The 23,438-nt window shown below is 36.4% G+C and overlaps 1 protein-coding gene across 4 annotated transcripts in view; it reads left to right on the forward strand.

Moving 5' to 3' along the window:
• The first annotated feature begins 17,589 nt into the window (after positions 1 to 17,589).
• Positions 17,590 to 23,438, forward strand: part of LOC131432814 (period circadian protein) — a 35,531-nt gene continuing 29,682 nt past the window's right edge. For 3 of the 4 annotated variants that reach the window (XM_058599341.1, XM_058599346.1, XM_058599343.1), the window contains exon 1: positions 17,593 to 18,227. In XM_058599341.1, the coding sequence (XP_058455324.1) occupies positions 18,118 to 18,227 (110 nt within the window). In that variant the 5' untranslated portion in view covers positions 17,593 to 18,117. Of the gene's footprint in view, positions 18,228 to 23,438 lie in introns of all 4 variants that reach the window. The other variant, XM_058599342.1, reaches the window with a different exon arrangement.

The raw sequence follows: 23,438 nt of genomic DNA on the forward strand, positions 1-23,438 counted from the left end.
AGCAATCGGATTAGTTATGCTGCATGAATTTCAATATTCCAGATTTGATATAACGTCGATTAAGGCGATCTCTAGTCCGGCTCTATACGAACAATACCGAGTAGAATGGAGTCTATATAGCTCCTGATGTTTTCTCGAAACAGCGTAATGATTCTGTCCCCGAATTCTTTCATATTTGGGTAGTCTTCCAACACTCTCCCAAATTCAAGGTCTGCACAAAAGTTTTCTACATCAATTGCAACGTTTAGCATTCGAAAAGCTATAGCCGGGTGAGCATGTGAAATCTGCCCCCAAGAAAATCACACATTTGCAAGAGACGTGGGACAATTTTCGTGAATATTCAACCCTTCAACTCTTTGACTTTCGAAGCAACCGGTCCACCGAAGAATATAGGAGACCGATCATGATGACATTGAAAATGTAACTTTCAAGCTTTCTCGTCAATAGATTTAAAACATTATCTAGGATTCTAAACTGTTAGTATTTTTTTGGAAGTTAGAACCTTCAGTTACTAACACATCATCATCAAGTACGTTCAAGAAGTATTTATAATAATATTCATAACAACAGTTTTTTTCGAACTTTCGTTCCCGTTAGTAAGTAGAGATTGCTGTGCACGACAAGCGCCACCGGTGATTTGTTCGCTATGTTTGATGCATGTTATTGGGTAACGTTGAATAATGTTCGTACGTGAAGTTCACTACAGATTGGTGTTTCCGACAAGACCGATGTGAAAATTTTCAACGCTGACACATATCTACGGATTTCTGCTTTCTCTAGGGATCTACTTCTTAGAACTTACGTATTTTGCTTTATTTCTTTAAAAAACTACAAAAAATTCATTTTCAAAGGCTAAATTGAATGAAAAAAAATTCTCCCCAGTTCTCCGTACCATAAATCTGCCATCTAGTTGACATCAACATCTACTTTTTGATAAACTGCGCGACAAAACGGAACCAAACGTAGTGCCATTTTAGGTTTTGCAACGTCCTAATAAATCAATTTTCGGAACCTACTCCAAAAATCTATGTTTATGGTAATGTTTCTAGTTACCATACGGTAAACTTTATAATGAATTTCGACAAACCGCTTGGATGGATTCGATGTGAAGAAGACTTCAAACAACACTCGGGCTGACGTGCTTTGATTGACACGTTCAAACATCAGTCAATTCAATTCAATTTATTAAAAGTACTTAATAAAATACTTTGCTTGAGTTAAATGTTTCCAATCGAACTGGTAGCTAAATCTCGATGAATATTAGATTAGGTCCCAAGTACAAATGACAGTTTCTCTCAATTATTACAACTATTACGAAATTTAATGACTTTTGCTATTACTGTAGGGTTTTTGTTTGGTTTTTCTCGTCATAATTTTAAATTTTGAGCTCGCATAGGAGCATTTTTAGTACGCGGACGCACAAAATTTTACCTGGCATCTCTGCCAGAATATTGGACAGTTGTTTTAACCTCTTCGCTGTCTGTTGTATTGAAATTAATAAAAAAAACGCTTATAAAATCCATGCCAGTTCTAGCCGATGGCAGATCACATACGCATTATCGAAATGAATTCATTATGATTGAAGTTTACTTAATAATTATTCTGATAATAGAAATTTGTCATTGTAACGGTCGATTTAAGAAAAAAAAATTCTGACTTGTGGTCTCGAAGATGTTGAATCGATGCGAATGACAGTTTCGCTATTTTTACGGCATTTTGTCGCTATCTTATCGCATCGCAATCTTTTCTAGCCGACAGTGAAAATTACAATACATGTGGACAATACATGAGGATGATGATTGCGAGTTTATCTGTCAAAATACAAGGGAAATCCAATTTCCACTTGTAAAATCATTTATAACATAGCACGTTATAGTACGTCATTTGCTCAAGCGAAAAATTAATTTTAGTGTGAGAAAAATCATTTTCCAACACGATGAAAATTTTCAGTTCCTATTTTATCATGGGAGAAAATGTTATGTTGATCATTTTCAAATGAATTTATTCGTCGCGTACACCTTGAAATGTTACTTCAAGGACCGTACAGATGCGCAAATCGAACCAAATATGCGATCAGTGTTGGTGATTGTCGATAGTTTTACAGAAGCTGCTCGATATTTTTCTACATTGTATACAACATTTTCAATCCGGTATGAAGATGCTACAAGAAATCATGTTTCTCAATGCATGAACCGTGAGAAAAGTTTTCTACATTTCTTCGCTCCACTTCATGCTCCGAGTATTCCACGGACCTTTAAAAATTACAGTCTGATCATGATCGGTGCTGTATGGAATTTACCAAGAGAGAATCGCAAGATGACAATTGAACGGCTGAAAGCAAAAATCTGATAAGTGCAACTTAATTTGGCCGCCTCAAAGTTTTTACAAACTGCCGCTGTGGGAACGCAGCATAGATCAAGTTGCCCTTAACAAACAAGCAAACCATGCTTCGTCAACAGCGACAGTCGGTAAAAACTTTGAATGCAAGAACCGGATAAATACATTTGCTTTGGAAGAACCGATTAAGTTTTTGTCCGGTTTTTGCATTCAAAGTTATTTTGTCCGGTTCTAGCAGAAAAGATGTTTTTAAACGATTCTTGCATTGCAAAATCCATGTCCGGTTTTGGCTCTCAATGTTTTTACCCGATTTTTGCATTCAAAAATACTTAAACGGGTTTTCCAAACTTAGTTTCACTTAGCCGATTCAATTATCGCAGAAAATCGAATCGATAATTCAACTAGATGATTCTTATACTAGTTTACAATATCTCAAAACCCTGGTGTGGAGCATTCACATACATTTTCATAGACACAACTTATACAAAGGTTATATTCACAAAGTTAGAATAAGCGGAAATAGTAAAATGATTCTATCGCGATTATTAACTGCCCGTATAGAATCGGATCGCGAAACGAGAATAAGCGACCATTTGTTGCTCGTGATGCTCAGACGGGTCATCGAGAGAAATTCGCTCTCGCACTGATGTCTATTCTATGTTAAATGAACCATGCCGGTTTTCTGTTGTTGCGATGATATCCGTCTCTCCTTGATGGCACTGATTGAATCGTGTGAAGAGTTGCTAGTGACCGTTCTTTGATACGATAAAAGTCATCCTTGTATGCGATGTTATGATGAGAAATAGTGTTTTACCGCTTTTGGATTTATTCCTCTAGCGTTAAAAATAACCTCAACCGAACCACAACAAATTCCGTAAATGTCTTGTAAAATTAAAAATTGATTATACGAAATAAAAGAAAATTAATTTTCTTACATTTGCAAATGAACGGTTTTTATAACAGATCCTAAAATTCAAATTCTGCTCTATAATTGAAATTATATGAGTTCCCCATAAGAGCCCCTGTAAAATTCAATCGTTTTCCTAAAAAAGGTTCAAATAATGAAACTTAGATGGCGCTACAGGTAAAATTAGTTTTGTGTTACATTGCCAATAGCGAACTGCAATGCAGTGAACACCCACACAAACAAACACCATGACGATGCTTAACATATTTGGCATACCCGCATGCAGCATCGGACTGTACAGCGAGCAGTTATAGTCAACACTTAGCTCTCTTTTTACGCGGGGGATACGCACCGCATAAAAACCGCGCAAAAAAACGTGTAATTTCGTGTAAGCGCAAAACTAAACCAATTTTTCTATGCCAAATGTCTGGATCTAAGGTATTCTCAGAAAAAAAAATTGAAAAAAATCGGCTTATGGACTTAGAAATGCATGAAACGTCGAGATCTGTTGTAATCTGAAAATATTTTTATTTCAATAAAAGTGTCAGAGAGTTGACGTAAATAAAAATCGTTATAACACCAGATCTCGAAGTTTCATGCATTTCTTATACAAAACAAGAATAATGGATAATTTAGAAAATTCGCGTAAATTCGGAAATCCGCTTAAAAAACGCCTAACATCGGAAATCTGCGTCACTTTGGAAATCGGTGTGAAAAATCGCATTAAAAACCGCGTAAAAGACCTCAGTGTACATTGAACGGATGACAAAGCGAATATTTCAGCCATCCGCTCTACTTGAACGCAAAGACTCATTTAACCAGTCGAAGCAGAACTGCTACTGAATGAAATGCGATGGGTGAAGCAACGATCAAAACCATCGGCCGTGTCGGAGAGAAATCAAAAGGATGACATCATTCTGGCATGCCGTGATTGGCTTGACAATCGATTTTCTCGGAGATGGCTGAATCGGCTGAACGAGCCTAGATCACACAGAACAGATATCCAAGTAGAGATTCCAACATGTGTAAAAAATTCGATCGATTTAAAAAGTAATCACAAAGTAGCAATTATCATATAAAGGCGCTTCGAGCAGCCCAGTGATCACTTATGGGCTTTTGCGTTCCAGCTTCCATACAATGCACAGTGGCCCAGGAAGCAAAATTAGCAGAAAACAATTGTTTACGTTTTTATTATTGGCCTCAGAGATTTGAAGTCTTCGGCACATTAGTTCCACTTGATAAACTGCGTGTTTCGGCCATAGTGGTTTTAGGGTGGTCCTAAAACAAACTTATTTCAAAATCTGGATGAGATAGAACAATGCATCCTTCCACAATAATTTAGAATAATCAATTTAAGGAAACTTTGTCGAAGATATTGGTTGTGTATCTTTAACCGTTTTTTAATTAGAACGGTCAACATATCCTTAGTTAGGGTGCTTCTAAAAAAAAAACAGTTTTTATTCAATAACTTTTTCATTTGAATTTTCTCAATAAAGTAATGTTCTAAGAAACTCAGGAGCCTAAGAAATTCAGGAGCCTAACGCAACTTTTAGTGGAAGAAGATTTTTTTATACTACCTGGTTCAATAGTTATGTAAGATTATAACAATAAAATACGCCGTTTTTAAATAACGGTTTCTAAAAATGACGCAATTCGAAAAAAAAATGTTTGAGCTTGTTTTTTTTATATAATATGAGAAAAAATTGGAAAACAGTTATTTTTCTATTTCATTTAAATCAAAATTTCATGCAAGTATTTTTTTTTAAGATATTTTTTATTCAGGCCTATTTGCGTACAAGCTTTACGTGGCCGATTGAGCCGATTTTTTAAATATTTTTTTTTTGAGTTGGATCTCGTTGTCACCCTTTTTCTAGGGGGAGAGGAGCTTCCATTTCCCTCCTGCGAGGATTGAGGGGCACTTCGTTCGTGGTTCGTCTCGTCATCCATTGCCACATCGATGGTATTGTTGTTGGTTTCATTGCTAGTTGCTGGAGATGAGCCTTGTTGTACATTGTTTGCTGTTGCTGGTTGGTTGGATGGTAAGTTGTTCACTGCAGTTAATGCACTTTGCTCTATAGGGGATACGTTGGATGGTTTCGTTGAAGTGGATGCTTCACTGTTGTTGGTGACTGTCACTGGTGTACTGGGATTGCTTTGGGTTGGTGTGACGGAAGCACTGTTGTCCTTTGGTGTAGTTGTCTCCTTGTCCAGTTTATCACATGGCTTACCGTAGTGAACAGCTTTTTGACAATACTGACATGTGACCATCTGATTGTCATAGGTAATAAGTGATTTGCACGGAATTCTCGTATCTTGACCGAAAATCACATAAGAAGGTATAGGCTTCTTCAAGTGTATGCGTAATACACGTACGCCATTTAGAATACCGGGGAAAAAATTCTTCCACTTTTCTTTTTCGATAGAGAGAATCTCTCCGTATTGGGACATAGTTTTGCGAATATAATAATCGGTGACGCTCGAGTGAAGATCATGCACACGCACTTCTATAGCACTATCATCCATATATACTGGAATGTTGTACCTAATGTTCTCGTGTTTCACATAGTGCACATTGTTATTGTCTTTTGCGAATTGAATTGCATCCAACTCTTTATAAAACTGGATGTGAACAACATTATTCGTCTTATTGCATTGAAGTAAATACACACGTTTAATGTCCAGCTGCATTTGCTCCTTAAGCAAACCTTCAAGTTCTCGTATCGAAGGTCGAATTTTGCACTGCCTAAAGTCAACAACAATTGTATTCTTTCGTGTCGGCGGTAGCTTTTGTTCGTTTGGTTCACTCATTTTCGAGGTCTATTGTTCACTACACAATACTGAACTTGGTTTCTTCTGTTTCCAACGTAAGCGGTTTTGTTTTATCGACTGACTTGGAGGAGATGTAAAACCGAACTGCTGCAAGTATTTTTGTACGTTATCATATAACATCTAGCATAGTAATATTTTAAGGAGTGTTAGAAAAAGGAATTGATAGTGTAATTTCATAACAAATATTTAAAATCTATTCTTTGGACATTTGTGGTACGTATAGTAAGATGTACTTATTCAACTTTTTATCTTTCTCATAAAGAAAGGTTTTACAATCACTGTGAACAGAGGTCCGTAAAGCCATCTCTGAGATCTCGACCTCTTAGTTGACAACACACTGTGTACAGCATGATATTTTGCTTCGGACCGATTTTAGCACGGTTCGTTTTTGGCAACATAATCGTTCGAATATGGCATTTATAAACCAGATGATATCAGCATTTTCGAGTTGAAAGTTATTCCATAATTATATTGATTTAAACTACTTACAGCAATAAAAGCTGGAAGAACATAACTTCCATATACCATACGACTCAGTTCGTCGAGATCAGCAAATGCGTGTGTGACAAATAATTTCACTAAATTTTTTTCAGAGTTGACTCAACCGTTTTCTACAAGCTCAGATTCATATGAAAAGTCGTATACTCCCAAACAAGTCAGTAGTCGTATACTCCCAAACAAGGTTCCGGAACTACAGGATGATATGTGAAACGAAATTAAAACTGTGTAACTCATTTTTCTCGTAGATGGCTGAACCGATCTAAGATTCAAATGAAATCTAAGAATCATCTAAGATTCAAATGGAAAGTTTTAAGATTCTATAAAACATCTTGTTTTTCAGTCAGATCCAACTTCCGGTTTCGGAGATACAGGGGGATTAGTATAAAAATGTCTATTTCACATAAATTAATCAGGTCCATCGGGTTAGCAGATTTGAATAGTCGATAACCAAATAAACTTATTTCATTTTTGGTTGTATTCAGTTTTCGTTTCGGAAGGCACCCAAAACTTTATTTCGCACTACGATTCCTCAAAGATGTCTACATTGATTTTCAAACATTTTGAAACAATTGTAAACTATACAGCTATCCAGGTGAATTTGTCTGACTTCGGCTACACCGATTCTCGAATTCCGGTTCCAGTATCGAATCATTTCTCAAAACTCAATCGTTTTCTAAAAAAAAAGCCAGATTTACAAAGACAAAATAATTAATATTATCCAATTCTGACTTCCAATTCTGGAATTACAGGGTGAAGAATTTTTAAAATTTAAACCGGTATAGAAGATGACAATCCCGAAAAGCTTTAAAGTTGGACTCAAAAATATTGCAATTTGTTTGTCATATGGCCATACGAATCGGTTTGGGTTATGCTGGTTCCTGAATACCAGCTCTGGAAGTACCTTAAATTACCCTAAACTCTAAAGTGGAAATTACTTCGACATATCATGGAATGTTTAATCGATTGTTACACTTTTAGATTCAAATTCGATCCGATTTGCAGTTTCGACATTACAGAGTAATGAGTGATTAAAATCTCAAATTGCCACGCAAAACGACGGATATTAGAATAATGTCATGAAAACTGAAACACCAAAGAATATTCATGCCAAAAAACACATGCGGATTGATAAAGGAAGGTATCATCTCACTGCTAGTTGGATTAAGCACATATTTAATCAGATCCGACTTCCAGTTCAGGAGATACAGGGTAATTAGTGTAAAAAATTCACATAAAGGCTATAGCAGGATAAGCATGTAAAATCTGCCCCCAAAGGGAATTCATATCGTTATACCACATTCGAAAGGTCATAGACTGGAAACAATTTTCTCAAAGTTTCAACCCTTTAACTGCCATATTGACGGAGCTAGGGTGGTTCTATTGATTTTTATTTTATTTGATTTTTGAAGAAACTACTCCTCCGAAAAATTTGAAAAAAATCAGGCATATTTAAGGCATTATGGGGATGCTTCACAATTTTTTTCAAAATTTTTGAAGATGTATTTCTTTCATTAAAAAATACTAGAAAATTTTGAAACATATTTTTTCTCTCTTCCAATTTTTGCACCACCCTGGATTTTTTAGTGATAAATAAAGAATTTTTGGACATGTTAAAATGGTATGTTTTCATATTTTTTAAAAATGTGGATGACCAAAATATTTAATTTTTTCTAAAAAATCAATAACAGTTGACCATGCGTTCCCATCAAATTCTGAGAGAAGGAAACGCATGGTGCTTTATCTTAGCAGTTTCTAGTAGTAGTCGACCATGCGTTCCCATAAAGTTCTCTTAAAAGGGAAACGCATGGTGCTTTGTTCTAGTAGTTTATGATGCAACTCAAGTGCAGGGCTTAGAAATCAAAGTAACGAAAAGGAGGAAATGAGTATCAACCTTTGCATAATACATACACGATCATACTTCGGGTACAACCTAGAAAGCTACAAAGCAAGAACTTACTGGTATGTGGTTTATATATGAATGGTAGTAATATATGAACGTTGCGAGTATCACACATATGCAGTTCGGTTACGGCAGTCAAGAACTAGAGCGGGTGTCAGTTTTACGTGTTGCTGATGGATGTAAAGAAAGAATAATGAAAGAAAGAATGAAAATTTCATTACAGTGTCAAAAGTTATCATAAAGGTATGTTATCGAGGGATGTCTATAGTTTTCTGGAAAAATGTGTGATAAAGATAAAGTTGGAATTTTGTGTTTGAAAACGTCAATCGAATATCTTCATGATGGTTTTCATGGTTTGTAGACTGATAGCGCTGTATATTTATTGCTTTCAACGAATTCTATAGCTCGTCTCGCCAAAGAACACTTGCCAGCTGGCAAGCATCTTGGGATAGAGATGATCTGGGTCGGTGGATGCACTCAATTATTCCGAAAATATCGACAAAGGCATGGTTCAGGGGACTGGATGTGAGTAGGGATTTCATTCGTGTGATGTCCAGACTCATGTCCAATCACTACACGTTAGATGCACATCTCCTTCGAATTGGGCTCTCCGAGACTAATCATTGTGCTTGCGGAGAAGGTTATCGGGATATTTATCATGTCGTTTGGACATGCGTGGAGTATCGTGATGTCAGATCTCAACTAATAAATTCTTTGCGTACCCAAGGTAGACTATCCAATATCCCAGTTCGAGACATTCTTGCTTGTCGTGACCTTTCATACATGAAACTTATTTATCATTTCATAAAGAAAATTGGAGTTTCAATTTAATAAAGACCCCTTTTAAGACTTAGTTCTGATCCCAGCTGCGTCCATGAGTTCAACCAATAGCTAAATTAGAATAAAAATTATGTAATGATACAAACAAACTCGAAACAGTTTATGAAATTATCAACAAAATGTCTGAAAATAACAGCTTATTTTATAATTTATAGAAGTTAATCGTTTGGTTCAAATAATATTTCCGAGTAGATTTCATAATTAATGACGAGTTACCTAAGATGATATTTAAGCTATAAGAGAATATGTTTTAATAAATTCAAAACGTTGTGACTATGTTAGAATTAAATTAGGATAAGAATATTATGTAAAAGTGATGCTACGGCGAAGAAAAACTTATGTAAACTGCCTTAAGAAATAAACGTATTTATGGAAAAAAAAGCGCTGTATATTTTTATATTTATTCTAAAATTTGAAACAACAACAGATATAAAAAAAATAGTGATGCATTATTTTTCGTTTTTGAGTTATAACCTTTGCATAATTTCAAATCAAGCATTTATCGACCATGTCTATTAAAAAACTTGATTCGCTGAATCGATCTCTTTAATTTTTGGGTATATTGTGTAGAAAGCTCCATATTTTCCAGAAAATATCTGAAAATACATAATTAACTCAGTAAGTGATTTTCACTCTCAGAGGAACGCTTCCAGGTTTTTACAGATTTAATAATTTTGTTCAAATTGCGAACGGGAAGTTCTAATAAGATAATATTATCAATCCTTGGATTGAAACGAGAGCAACAAGTATCGGAATATCGTAGCTCTGGAATAGAAGCTTTTGAAAAGGATGTTCTGCCAAGAAAATTTGGATTTAAAGCTTTATCACGAGATGACCCAATTGAGACACACAGATCACAAAAAAGCTATTCGGGCCGGTAATAAGTCTCATTTTTAAAAGCTTACAAGTACTATATCGAGTACACTACAAATTCGACTGGATATTTGGGAATCCAGCGCCGTTGCTGTGAATGCGTTATTGGCAATAGAACTGTTGGTTGCTGTTCACACGAGGCCGCCATTATTCACTACCTTTCCTTATGCTCGGTTTTTATCCAGAATTGTAAGACCGGCGAAAATATTGTCAGAAATGCTTAAATCAGAACAGCTACCAAGTGACGATAATAATTCTATAGAATAAACGAAAAGAATCAGAGAGAAAATGTGTGCATTGAAACAGCAATGTATTTTTATAACATTTTTATCCCATTTCCTATTTAAATGAATAATACAGTCAATAATTTTCAGAAATTTTTTCGTGACCTTTCTTACATGGAACGTCTTAATCATTTCATAAAGACAATTGAAGTTTCAATTTAATAATTGACCCTTTCGAGTCTTAGTTCTGACTCCTACTGCGTCCATTAGTTCTTCCAATAGCAAAATTTTATTAAAAATGATGTGCTGATAAAAAACTCCAACAACAATCAACCACAAAATGTATAAAAATTTCAGCTTATTTTATAATTTATAGCAGTTCATCGTTTGGTTCAAATAATATGATATTTAAAAAATGAGAGGAATATGCTTTATTAAACTCAAATTGTTGTGACTATATTAGTATTATATTAGGATAAGAATTCTATGTAAAAGTGATGCTACGGCGAAGAACAACTTATGTAAATTGCCTTAAGAAATAAACGTATTTATGGAAAAACAATTATAAGAAATCGATTCCAACCTTCATCAGTGGCCACTTTTGTTTGACACCAATATAAAAAAGAAAAAATTAAATTCAACTCGCTATGTATTTAGTGAAATGTACAGAGCTGGCAAAAAGAAAACCGCGTTGTACGAGACCCAACAGTGCAAAACGATTTGACCATTTCATGAAACACTATCGAATCATCGAATTATATACAGTCAGTCGCTCTAGTTCTTGACTGCCGTAACCGAACTGCATATGTGTGATACTCGCAACGTTCATATATTACTACCATTCATATATAAACCACATACCAGTAAGTTCTTGCTTTGTAGCTTTCTAGGTTGTACCCGAAGTATGATCGTGTATGTATTATGCAAAGGTTGATACTCATTTCCTTCTTTTCGTTACTTTGATTTCTAAGCCCTGCGCTTGAGTTGCATCATAAACTACTAGAACAAAGCACCATGCGTTTCCGTTTTAAGAGAACTTTATGGGAACGCATGGTCGACTACTACTAGAAACTGCTAAGATAAAGCACCATGCGTTTCCTTCTCTCAGAATTTGATGGGAACGCATGGTCGACTGTTATTGATTTTTTAGAAAAAATTAAATATTTTGGTCGTCCACATTTTTGAAAAATATGAAAACATACCATTTTAACATGTCCAAAAATTCTTTATTTATCACTAAAAAATCCAGGGTGGTGCAAAAATTGGAAGAGAGAAAAAATATGTTTCAAAATTTTCTAGTATTCTTTAATGAAAGAAATACATCTTCAAAAATTTTGAAAAAAATTGTAAAGCATCCCCATAATGCCTTAAATATGTCTGATTTTTTTCAAATTTTTCGGAGGAGTAGTTTCTTCAAAAATCAAATAAAATAAAAATCAATAGAACCACCCTAGCTCCGTCAATATGGCAGTTAAAGGGTTGAAACTTTGAGAAAATTGTTTCCAGTCTATGACCTTTCGAATGTGGTATAACGATATGAATTCCCTTTGGGGGCAGATTTTACATGCTTATCCTGCTATGGCCTTTATCGGGTTTACAGATTTTGAAAGCCGACGACCAAATAAACTAATTTCAGTTTTACCGGTATTCGGTTTTCGATCCCGGAAAATTTTATTCGGAACGCACTACGATTTCTCTAGATGGCTACACTGATTTTCTAAAATTTCGAATCTAATAAAATGGTTAATAATCCATTAAGCGAATTTACTTGACTTCGGCTACACCGATTCTCGAATTCTGTTTTCGAAAATATCGGAAATAGAGGCTAAAAGAAGGCCGAAGCGAATTTATTAAACAAAAATTTATATTACAATAAACATATGGTCCCATGCAAAATCGGTGAATTTTATCTGATCCCGACTACCATTTTTGAAATTACAGTGTGAAGAGATTTAAAAATTCAAACCGTCTTAAAAGATGGTGATACTGATGTGTAATGTCACAGACGTAACTGGATGTCGTGAATAGGAATATATCTGAAACGCTTTCTTCTTACTTTCGAATATCAGTTAGTTGATCTCTTGTATTAATTATGGTACCTTTCCTTTTTTCACTACTAGAACTTGAAACAATGCACCTAAACTGAGTCGGTGCTATGCATTTTATATAGCAAATTAATAGAAAGTTCCTTCAACAACTACGAACTCCAACTGGTTGAAAAAAAGACCGACTCGAAAAATTTAGGAATTAGGGGCTGGTCCTGAGTTCAAGAACTAAATTCAGAACTTAGAACAGACTCAGAATTCAATTTAGTTTTTGAACTATTTCCGGAATCCAGTTCCAACATGCAGGTTTTGAATTCTCAACCTGTATTCTGGAACTAAGTTCCTGAACCATAATTTTGAAACTTAATTCTCCTCCCGATGATCGAAGTCCAAATGAAAGCACGACCTAAGCATTATACTTGGTTTGTTCATCTGATGTTGGTGGGAGAACCTCACCTCGACGTCCAGTTCCATCTGAAGCACTAGAAGAAATCAAAATTTAGTAAAGAAAATCGTATTCATGACGAAAATCTTTAAAGTTGGACTCAAAACTATTTCAATTTATACGTCATACTAATTCATGAACATACGAACTATTTTAGGGTATCATGGAATGATTAATCGATTGTCACACGTTTAGATCGAAAGGAATCATGTTAACGTTCTATACAATTTCCAACGTGTATTTGTTTTGCAGTTCCAAATTTTAATTACAATTTATTCAAAACGACGATCATTCAAATAATTTCATGGGCACAACGAAGAATATGTACGCAAAAAACACATGCGGATTGATGAAAAAAAGGTATCATCTCACTGCTAGGTGGATTAAGCACGTTTTTCTTTATTTGATTTCCTAAAAATATGTCTACAGAATGGGTTTCGTTTTTTTCTACTTAAAGTTAATGAGTTACATTTGTTTAACATTGAGTTGCAGTAGACTTTTTCAGCACCAAATCTATATATATAAAAATGCAGAGATCATTCTTTGTAATCGCGTCACGTAAGAACGGATGGACGGATTGAGACGATTTTTTTTGTTTGATCAGTTTTTACCCCCACCGGGTTCGTACATCAAAAAAATTAGGAAAACTTATCGGAAAAGTGGGAAAAACCAATAAAGTTATTTTGTATGGACAATGGAATTTTCCACTGAAAAAGTCGCCAATGATTGCTAGATTTACGATTGATGGCGCGCAACGAGTTGCAGAAGTGCTTGACCGTCGAAGGAAAGAATACTAGATCGTCGAATAAATGTTTTGGCGCGCAACGAATAGTTTTGTGTGGAGATTTCACATGCATGATTGATTCGTCATTTGGAAACACGTGCCTAATAGGGTATCAAAATCATTACTTGCCAAATGACCTTATGGTAGAATGCACATGACTGTTTTAGCTATACCGTAAACAGAAGCAAAAGTTCTAATGTCTTTTACAAGTAGATGTAGTTAGATGAATAATGTTGGCCATCGTGGGCGTGAGTTGAACAAATCAAATAATGTATCGTTTTTTTTTTCGTATCAATGATAGAATTCTGCTGTTGAAATAATGAGTTCAGATGAAAATATTTTCCTGGCATTTAGCATGCTGAAGTTTGTTCAGCCGATTCGGGTAAGTTTTCAAGAGTGGTTTACTTCAAAACGGTCTGCTTAGGATGCACATATTCATTACATTTCTGTATTAAATGTTCAAAACGACGAATGTAACAATGAGAGATTCTCTTTGTTTATTTTCTCTTTCGATTATTGCGAAACATTCCTGCTTTTTGTCGGTAATTTATTCAGTGCAGATTCAAAGATGATAGCTTTAGTTATTATTATCGGTAAATAATTTGAGTGAAGGATTGCTAAGAGTACCGTAATAATCCAAAGAGAAAGTAAACAAAGAGAATCTTACATTCGTCGTTTTGAACATTTCATACAGATTTGTAAGCTGCTTAAGCCAAATCATTTCATTTTTCGAACTTTTAATTACTTGACGAATTACCTTATGCGAATCATGAATATCATATCTGAAGGAGAAATCGTGGCATGTAAGAACCATTAGTTGTGAGATCTGCTGTTTTGTACATTGGCTTTAACGATAAGAAAAATACTGGTATAATCACTCCTCAAGTTCACTCCGCTAGAACAGAATATTGATTCTCAGGACTGAATACTAAGCAAAACGATGTGGTGGCTCGAAGAATGAGAGGCCTTTTGATACAATTCTTGAACGAATCCAGCGTTCATGTCAAAGTTAATGGAAACAAAATTTAATAAAATGGTAATTTGAACTTTCGAATGTCCAAGAATTTTTCATTTTATCGCTAATTCGTTAATCGAAAATTGATCATGTCATTATCATGCTACGAACATTCATCAAACACGACTAAGTCATATCACTAGAGGTGAAGCAGGTTATGGACAACCGTTCAAAACCAATTTATTACTTTCGAAAATCTCTAAGGATTTGCTATTAAATTTTTAAAAATTTAAAGTACTTATCGTGGTCATCTCTTTTCCATCCATCTGTTTATTTGTTTATTTATTTATTTAGGAGCAAGCGAAAATCCCGCTGGAGCTGAGATTTTTATTCTCCTTCTCCAGCAGGCATAAAACCTTTTCATCTTTTGTATCAACAGATAACATTTGTCCACATGATACATAACGAAATCTTAGATTACCCTTATTTAACAGTTAGCAAATCGAGGTGTACGAGCATACATCGATTTTCGTAGCTTGGAAGAATCACAATGGATCTCTGCAGGGCAGGCGACGCAAAGCAAAACGAATAAACTTGCGCTGGACAACTTCAGATGAAACCTAACATATTTAAGGGTTACGGTATATTCTATGAGATCTTTGAAACTAAGTTTTGAATCCAATTACACTCCTAGATCCTTAATTGATGTCTCCCGTTTTAGTACAGCTTGCGAAATAGTGTAATCATACATGGCCGTGGTTCGTTTGCGAGAGAAGGAGATAACGAAGCATTTAGAGACATTCATAACCATTCTGTTGACGTTATACCAGTTAGAAAATACATCCAACTGTGATTGCAAGAATTTTGAGTCTTTCAGATCTTTTATGAGATGAAACAGCTTGAAATCGTCGACGAATGATAGCTTCATACATTGCAATACGAAATTCAGATCATTTAGATATAGCAGAAATATGAATGGTCCTAGATGGCTTCCCTGAGGAACGCCAGAGCTTACGATGAATGATGGAGTAACGCAGTCGCCAATTTTCACGGTCGTACTATGATTCAACCAATCCATCATCCCATATGTCAAACCTTTAGTTTGAGAGAGATCTACAATCTCTGTTCAATACACTGACTCGAAGGATGAGATGGCAATCGGTGCATTTGTTTAATTCTTGATGATATTTCTTCTTCGGGACGAAGTTGATGTGTTGGATATGAATTTGTCGTAATTCGTTTATTGTAAGCCAAGTAACCAGTAAAATAATAAAAAGAAACATTAACGTTTGACAACTCTGCTGTCCGAAAACATAAATTAAAAAAAAATGATTTCAGGCGAGACGAAGTTCGACGGGTCAGCTAGTGTAGAATAGATTGATTTCGTTCTGGAATATTACATCGTTGTTTTTATTAATTTCAATGAAGAGTTTCATGTCGTCTGCATATATAAGCACATTTAGATTTTTGAGTATGAAGGAAATGTCGTTTATGTGTGAAATAAAAAGAAAAGGCCCCAGGTGAGAGCCCTGAGGTACGCCAAAGTTTGTGTTTTGGAAGCGAACTGATATGAAATTTAAATAAAATACACGCCAAATTATGAAATGACCATAATATTTTTTATTTGGTAGATAATTTCTTGGCACTTAACATTTAAATATGGTCATTCAGCGGTTAGCCAAATTTTGTGGCTGGGCACATAACCGTTTTTAATTATGTTTACGTTTCGTCTTTGACTTATCAGTGCATAGCAGTTCAAATTGAACTGCCTAATGCAAAAATCGGCAGTTCAATTTGAACCGTTAAGCCGATTAAGAATCTGCTATTTGCAGACAACTTTTGTTTTGCATCGAAGTGCAATGTCTATACTGACGTGCCGAACGAATCTACTACTGTGAAAAATGAGAAGTTAAGTTAGGAAATGCAATGCAAGAACAATGTTTACTACATGGGTAGAATTTTTTTAAAGAAAAATGTGCTATACTTTAAACACAGAGAACAGATATTCAAGCTAGTACACACTTGTTCCAAACAACTGTGTAAATCATACAAGGGAAAATGTTTTTTTTTTTCTGACAAAGTCTCCATGTCCGTAAAATTAATTGCAAAACGGAGATTGTACTTCGAGCGTTTGTTTGAGTAAGAGCGAAATTCGTCTATTTTTGTCAGAAGACAATATCAATAATTATCATGCTCTTTCTGTAATTTACCTACTTTCCAAGAATCGGTCATCAATCACATAGCTATAGAGGTCCGTATTGATTTTTCTTTCATTTACCTTTTCTAGTGTCAATGATTATCATTCGCTTTTATTGTTTTGGTTGTTGTTGTTGTTGTCGTCTTGAATGTCAAACAACAACTTTTGTTCGTTGGTGAGGGCGAATGAGTCTGAAAGGATTCAACAACAAAAAAAACATATTACCGATGCCACGACCTCGTGGATCTTAGCCTTCCAGACGACAAGATCTCATGTTAGCTGGAACAAGTCTTGAGTGAAAAAAAAAACGCGCCCCTTCACGATTAGACGTGGGAGTCCGCCTGTTACCGAAGTAGAGACCAGCTAAAGTTTCCGACGGATGCCACATACCCCAGGCGTGGCGGCATGCTCGAAAAAGGAGCAAACAAACAAACAAAAAAATCCATCCAAAACACCCTCACTGTGATTGTGACAACGTTTTGTAACTCTAGGCTGCAAAGTACATAAGGTTCACCACACACCCAGCCGATATCGGCTCGAAGCGCAGGCCGCGTGTTGTGCCGGCATAACAGAAATCGATTCGGTTACGGAGCCGTAGCTCACGCGGCTAAAAATGTGACTCCGCTGGCGGATGGCCTGTGTACGATGGATCCAGAGCGCACTAAACTATGCGTAACCTTTCCCAGTTCGACTGTTATTCCGCTCCGAGTCCGAGTTGGTAAGTGCGCTTCGGGCTGGATTTCAGGTTCGGCGATTGCTCACTCTGTCACCGTCGGTCGTTGAGATTGGACAGGAAATCTTTTCGCTGCGTTAGAAATAATAATCCTCGGAACAGATTTGCTTAGCTTGACAGGATTAAACATATTCCAGCGTTAGTTGGAAGTAGTGCGAGATCAAATTGTGAGCTCAGCTGATATTCGATACGGCTCTTCGGGTGCTGTACATATAAATGAACCACACAAAAACCGTTCGATAGCATTCGTGATACCGATCTTCGCGGGATAGCAACTGTATCTCATTGAACATTGAATTTCAATTACATTTTTTTTCCAGTAATGGTGAAACCATAGGAAATTGGGTGAATATTCTAGTATACATCTGGTGAACGGAACAAACGAAAATATAAAAGATGGCCACTTGTGTGTGAAGTGCCGAAGTGCTCGAAAAGAACTATTACATAAGTGAATGTGAAGATCCTAGTGTATCAATCGATGGCAAATTGTGGAATAACAAAGTGAGAACGAAATTAATTAGACGGGATTAGCTCAGAACCGATCGCAATGAGTGCCACCGGAACCGAGAACATGGAGGGCTCCGAGTCCATCCATAATACGAAGATATCCGACTCCGGTTATGCCAACAGCTGCACCAACAGCAAATCTCAACGAAGGTAAGAATAGTTTGATAGGTGCTAGAAACTGATTCATGTCCTATATTGGAAGAATAGAATCAAATGAATGATTATTTTTTGATTTGAAGAACAGCTCCAAATGCGCGAATCTGGTGAGCACTAATTGGAGTAATTCTAGAACTCGGGAAAACCCACCTTTCCACGTTTAAAAACATACTTCATAAGCTCCAGTGGTTACCAACATCTCTAGAATGGTCCGAGCTTGTCACTAGTAGATAAAGCAAGTAAATTGATATGTGGAAATTTTTTTATTGTATTTGGGCCATTCCTCAAAACGCTTTTTTTTCTATTCATTTACGGTGCCGGTGATATATCAAATACAACCTAATTACAAATTTTAAACCGAGGTTTCTAACTGGATCGGTTGTTGCATTCAGCGTTGCCAGGTTGCCAGATTTGTCTGGGAAATGCCAGATTTTTCTCGTTTCGCCAGACACTCAAACTAACCAGATCTTTTGCCAGATTTTCCAAATTTTCCCAGATTTTTCAAATTTTCCTAGATTTTGTCAGATCTCGTTAGATCTTTACGGTTTTTCCTCTATACGATAGGTAGGGAGACCTTGTTTTCGTTTTTTTTACTCACTGAAAATGAAGCCCGGCAAAAATTTTCTTGTATATAGTAGACCCAGACAATTCCAGATAAATTTTTGATTTTTGCCAGATTTCTGGTTGCATTTGGAAATCATACAGAAATCCAAATCAAATTCCAAATTTAATCAATGGTGCCAGGTAATTTTTTTTCAAAAATCTGTAAACCTGAGATGTCAGATCTCTGAATTCACCTGGGGCTACGTTGTCAGAATGATCAATGTAGGTATGTTCAAACTCATTTTCTTGAGTCACGCATATTCTGCAGTACAACAATCTTCGATGTCACTTTTCAATAGGGCTACCACCTCAGATGCATTACTCGCCCGGCAAAAGAAGTTTCTTGTTCAACTTCGCTTGTTATGCTACAAAAATCATAAAATCGTGATGTAAGGAGTGTATCGAAAATAAGCTATCCACAAATTTGTCTTTCAAATTATGATAAAAAACGATATTTTATTCAAACTAAAACTTGATCCTTTATTGTACGAGGTTAAACTTGAGCATAATGAAAACCGGATGAAATTTAAATTATTTTTTCACGAATTTTCGAACTTCTGATCGAACGCTCTTCATCAAGTGTTGCATTTTTTTGAACTCCTGCATGTTCCCAGCTGCCTTACCAGTCTTCTTGAAGACCCTTTTCACGAGTGCCCAGTAACGTTCGATGGGTCGAATCTGAGGGCAATTTGGTGGATTGAAATTTATACCTATTTGAGCAAGCCAATTGAGAGTGTTTTGACATAGTGAGCCGACGCTAAATTCGGCCAAAACATTGGAGGTGTACTATGCTTCTTAAATAAAGGCAGCAATGTCTTCTGGAGACACTCAGATCGATAGATTTCTGCCTTTATATATCCGGTAGTGTAAAAAATGGTTGATTTCAAACCACAGGAACATATTGCTTACCATACCAGTACCTTTCGACCGAATTTCTCCACTTGAATCGACCTGTCCGCATCGCTCACATTCTCCCCAACGACGATACTAAAGTATTGTGGACCTGAAAGGGTTTTTGAGTCCTCCTTTATATAAGTCTCATCGTCCATCAAAACGCATGCATCCGGACACTGCAAAAGACGCGAATGCAATTTCCGGGCCTTTGTTGCTGCTCGCTTTTTCTGTTCTACACTTTGTTTCGAGATTTTCTGCTTCTTGTAGGTCTTCAGGTGATTTCGCCTCTTGATACGTTGGATCATTCCGACACTCACGCCAAATCACGTATTAAAATTAATTTGTTCTTCATGGATGAAGATACCACTTTCTGGTCCAGTTTCGAATTGGAAGGACCGGGTTTCCTGCCTCCTCCTGGTAGCTCATCCAAAGAATAGTGTTCTCCAAACTTATTAATGATGGTTCTAACACTGGCATGATAAATTCCAAACCGCTCCGCCAGTTTTCGCATAGTTGCGCCCTTCTCACTTAACCACGAAACGAAATTTTTAAAACGCAGAATTTCAACCGCACGAACAAGTAAACAAACGACTGACAGCCAAACGCACAGCATGCTGTGATCTGAGCATAAAAAACCATCACAAATACATGCGTACAACACAAATGTATGCTCGGATAGCTCTGATAGCTTATTTTCGATAAGCGGCCCTTACACGAGTCATTAAAAATGTCATTACTAAAAAATAATATCATTTTAATGAACGTGTAATGGTGCACTAATGACGAGATTTCTAACAATTTTGAAATATATCATTTGTTAGTCATCATTTAAAATGACATTTTTAATGCTCGTGTAAGGGCCGCTATACACTCCTTAATACCTGATGTTGGAGACGTACTTGAGCATTCATTACACCACTTTATTTGCACTTTGAAAGGGGTGTATGTATTTAACTAAGCAAAGCCTTGGTATCACATTCCAGTAGTGGAATTTGACCTTCTGTTTCAACAGATTTCGCGGCCGATTCAGAGTGTACAGAACCATTGCATGGCTGGTGCTACGATTCTGTTGACACTACGAATCCTTCCAGGTCGGGGCTCAAACATACGACAACTGGTTTGTAAGACCAGTGCCTTATGCATTGAACCGCCAACCCGGGACAATGTATTTAACTAGGGATCATCTATTTATCGAAAGAATTACGACGCGTAGGAGATGCGCATGGTTTTGTCTAGGTTGGTAAATTCGAGTCTTAGCAACACTTTTTCATCCGGCGGGTAATGTGCTAGCTAGCATATAGCTCTCGAATTGTGAGTTCTGATTTCGCATTAAATTAAAAATTTACATAATTTGTTACTTATTGTAATACTGATCGAATTCTTCAATCTATTCGAGAAGGGGGGAAGCTATAAGAGGCAAGTATTTTATTTCGAAAAAAATACTCAACACCAATAAATCTTTGCTTCAGCTGGTATTGAATGATCATCATATCTTAATCAGTTCGTGCTCGCATCTCACTTGACGCAGTGGAAAATCGTTTACGGTCGAAACAACAGAAACAAAGACAATACGCCAGTGAACAATAGAGTGTACGGAATGGGCAAATACGATTTAACAAAGCCTGAAACTTGGCCTGCAAGACCGAATACAATTTGTATTGATTTCAAGCGTTGCAAAGTTAGACCAGCAGCAAATGAAATTGAAATCTTACTTAAAGAACGAATGCATCTAGACGCTAATAATGTAAGTGAGATTCAATTCAACAAGGCGTCTAACTGTGTGTACATTATGTTTAAACGTGAAAGCGATGCAATTGCATTCGCTTCGGTTAACAACGAGGTGCACAGTGTTGAGTGTGATAACTTTGAATACACTGAATTTCCCTGTGCACATGGTGGACAATGCCATAGAAGTACGCGTGCATGACCTCCCCCCGCAGGCCACCGATCAGTACGTTCGGGAGAATATGTCGCAGTACGGTGAAATCCTTTCCATCGAACGGGAAGTATGGCGGAATTTTTTCCCCGGCATCCGGAATGGCGTGCGAGTTGTGCGTATGCAACTACGTAAGGCAATTCCATCTTACATCATTTGTGATCAAAGTGGGACACGTCCGTGTAAAACGTTGATTACCTATGAAAATCAGCTGGTTACATGTCAGTTTTGTGAACAACCTGCACACTACGGTAAACCTTGCACTGAAACTGCGAAAAAGACATCTTCAACCAAAGACAAGGTCAACCGTTCAACAACGAAAACTAGTGAGGGTAGTACTCCTGTTTTACCATTAAACCAACCAACAAGAGCAACCAATGTACAACAAGGCGCATCTAAAGCAACTAGCAACGAGCTCAAGACTACGAACAACAAGGAAAACGAAACGAAGACGGACACCAACAACAATACAACCGATGAGGCAATGGATGACGAGACGAGCCACGAACAAAGTGCCCCTCAACCCTCGCAGGAGGGAAATGGAAGCTCTTCTCCTCCTAGAAAAAGAGTGACAACGAGATCCACTTCGAAAAATTGTTTATTTAAAAAATCGGCTAATTCGGCCACGTAAAGCTTGTACGCAAATAGGCCTGAATAAAAATATCTTAAATAAAAAAAATTCATATCTTAACCAAAATTGAATACTGACAAAGGCATTTTCAGAATAAATCTTGTTTGCGACTTCTTTTCTAACATAAATCTTTATAATATCTGTACTAAATGCTGAAACTTTCTTGTATAAGCTCGTAAACTAGTAGTTCACAAAATATAGCCGCAATTTGATCACATCTTCCACATGAAAATATTTCAATATTGGAATTACACTGTGGTTGTCTTGTTTGTCGCTCGAGATTTAATTACATGAGTAATAACGAATGAAATCACTTTTAACAATTCTGTAGCATTTTTAACTTCCGCTTTTGTAATTTTAAATTAGTGGCATACGTGATAACATTTTACAAGCTGTTAACAACACACAATATAGACGACGCAACAAAAACCACAGCGAAAGCGAATGTCTCTCATATAGAAAGTTTATGCAATCACTGTGAAATCGGTTTTGAACCGAGGCCCGGAAGTCCGAGTGTCATATACCATTCGACTCAGTTCGTCGAGATCACAAAATGCCTGTGTACGTGTGTATGTGACAAATAATGTCACTCAATTTTTTCAGAGATGGCTGAACCGATTTTCACAAACTTGGATTTAAATGAAAGGTCTTGAGGTCCCATACATACTTCCTGAGTTTCATATGGATCCAACTTTCGGTTCCGGAATTTCAAGTAAATATGTGAGAATTTATGAAAAAAAAAAACGCTATCAATTTTCTCGGAAATTTCTTAACCGATTTTCACAAACTAAGAAGCAAATAAAAGGTCTTAAAATTCTTTAAAAAGTCCCCGGAAAGTTGATCCAGATCCGACTTCCGGTTCCAATATTACAGTGCGATTAGTGAAAATTTTCATTTTCATGAGTATTTTTTCACAAGCGATGGCGAAACGAGGTGCACATTTTTATAAAACTTACTTCTAAATTGATCTAGTTGATAGATCTTATTGGTTAGTGACTATATAAATCTACTTTGAGACTACTAGTCCCCGGTTTCCGCTTCCGAAAGCACCGATAATAGTGAAGAAAATGTCCAAAAACGGAACTCCCGGCGATTTCTCAGCAACGGTTAAGCCGTTTTTTACGATTCATGATTCAAATTA

This window comes from Malaya genurostris, chromosome 2 (assembly GCF_030247185.1).
Source record: "Malaya genurostris strain Urasoe2022 chromosome 2, Malgen_1.1, whole genome shotgun sequence".
Classification (NCBI taxonomy): Eukaryota; Metazoa; Arthropoda; class Insecta; order Diptera; family Culicidae; genus Malaya; species Malaya genurostris.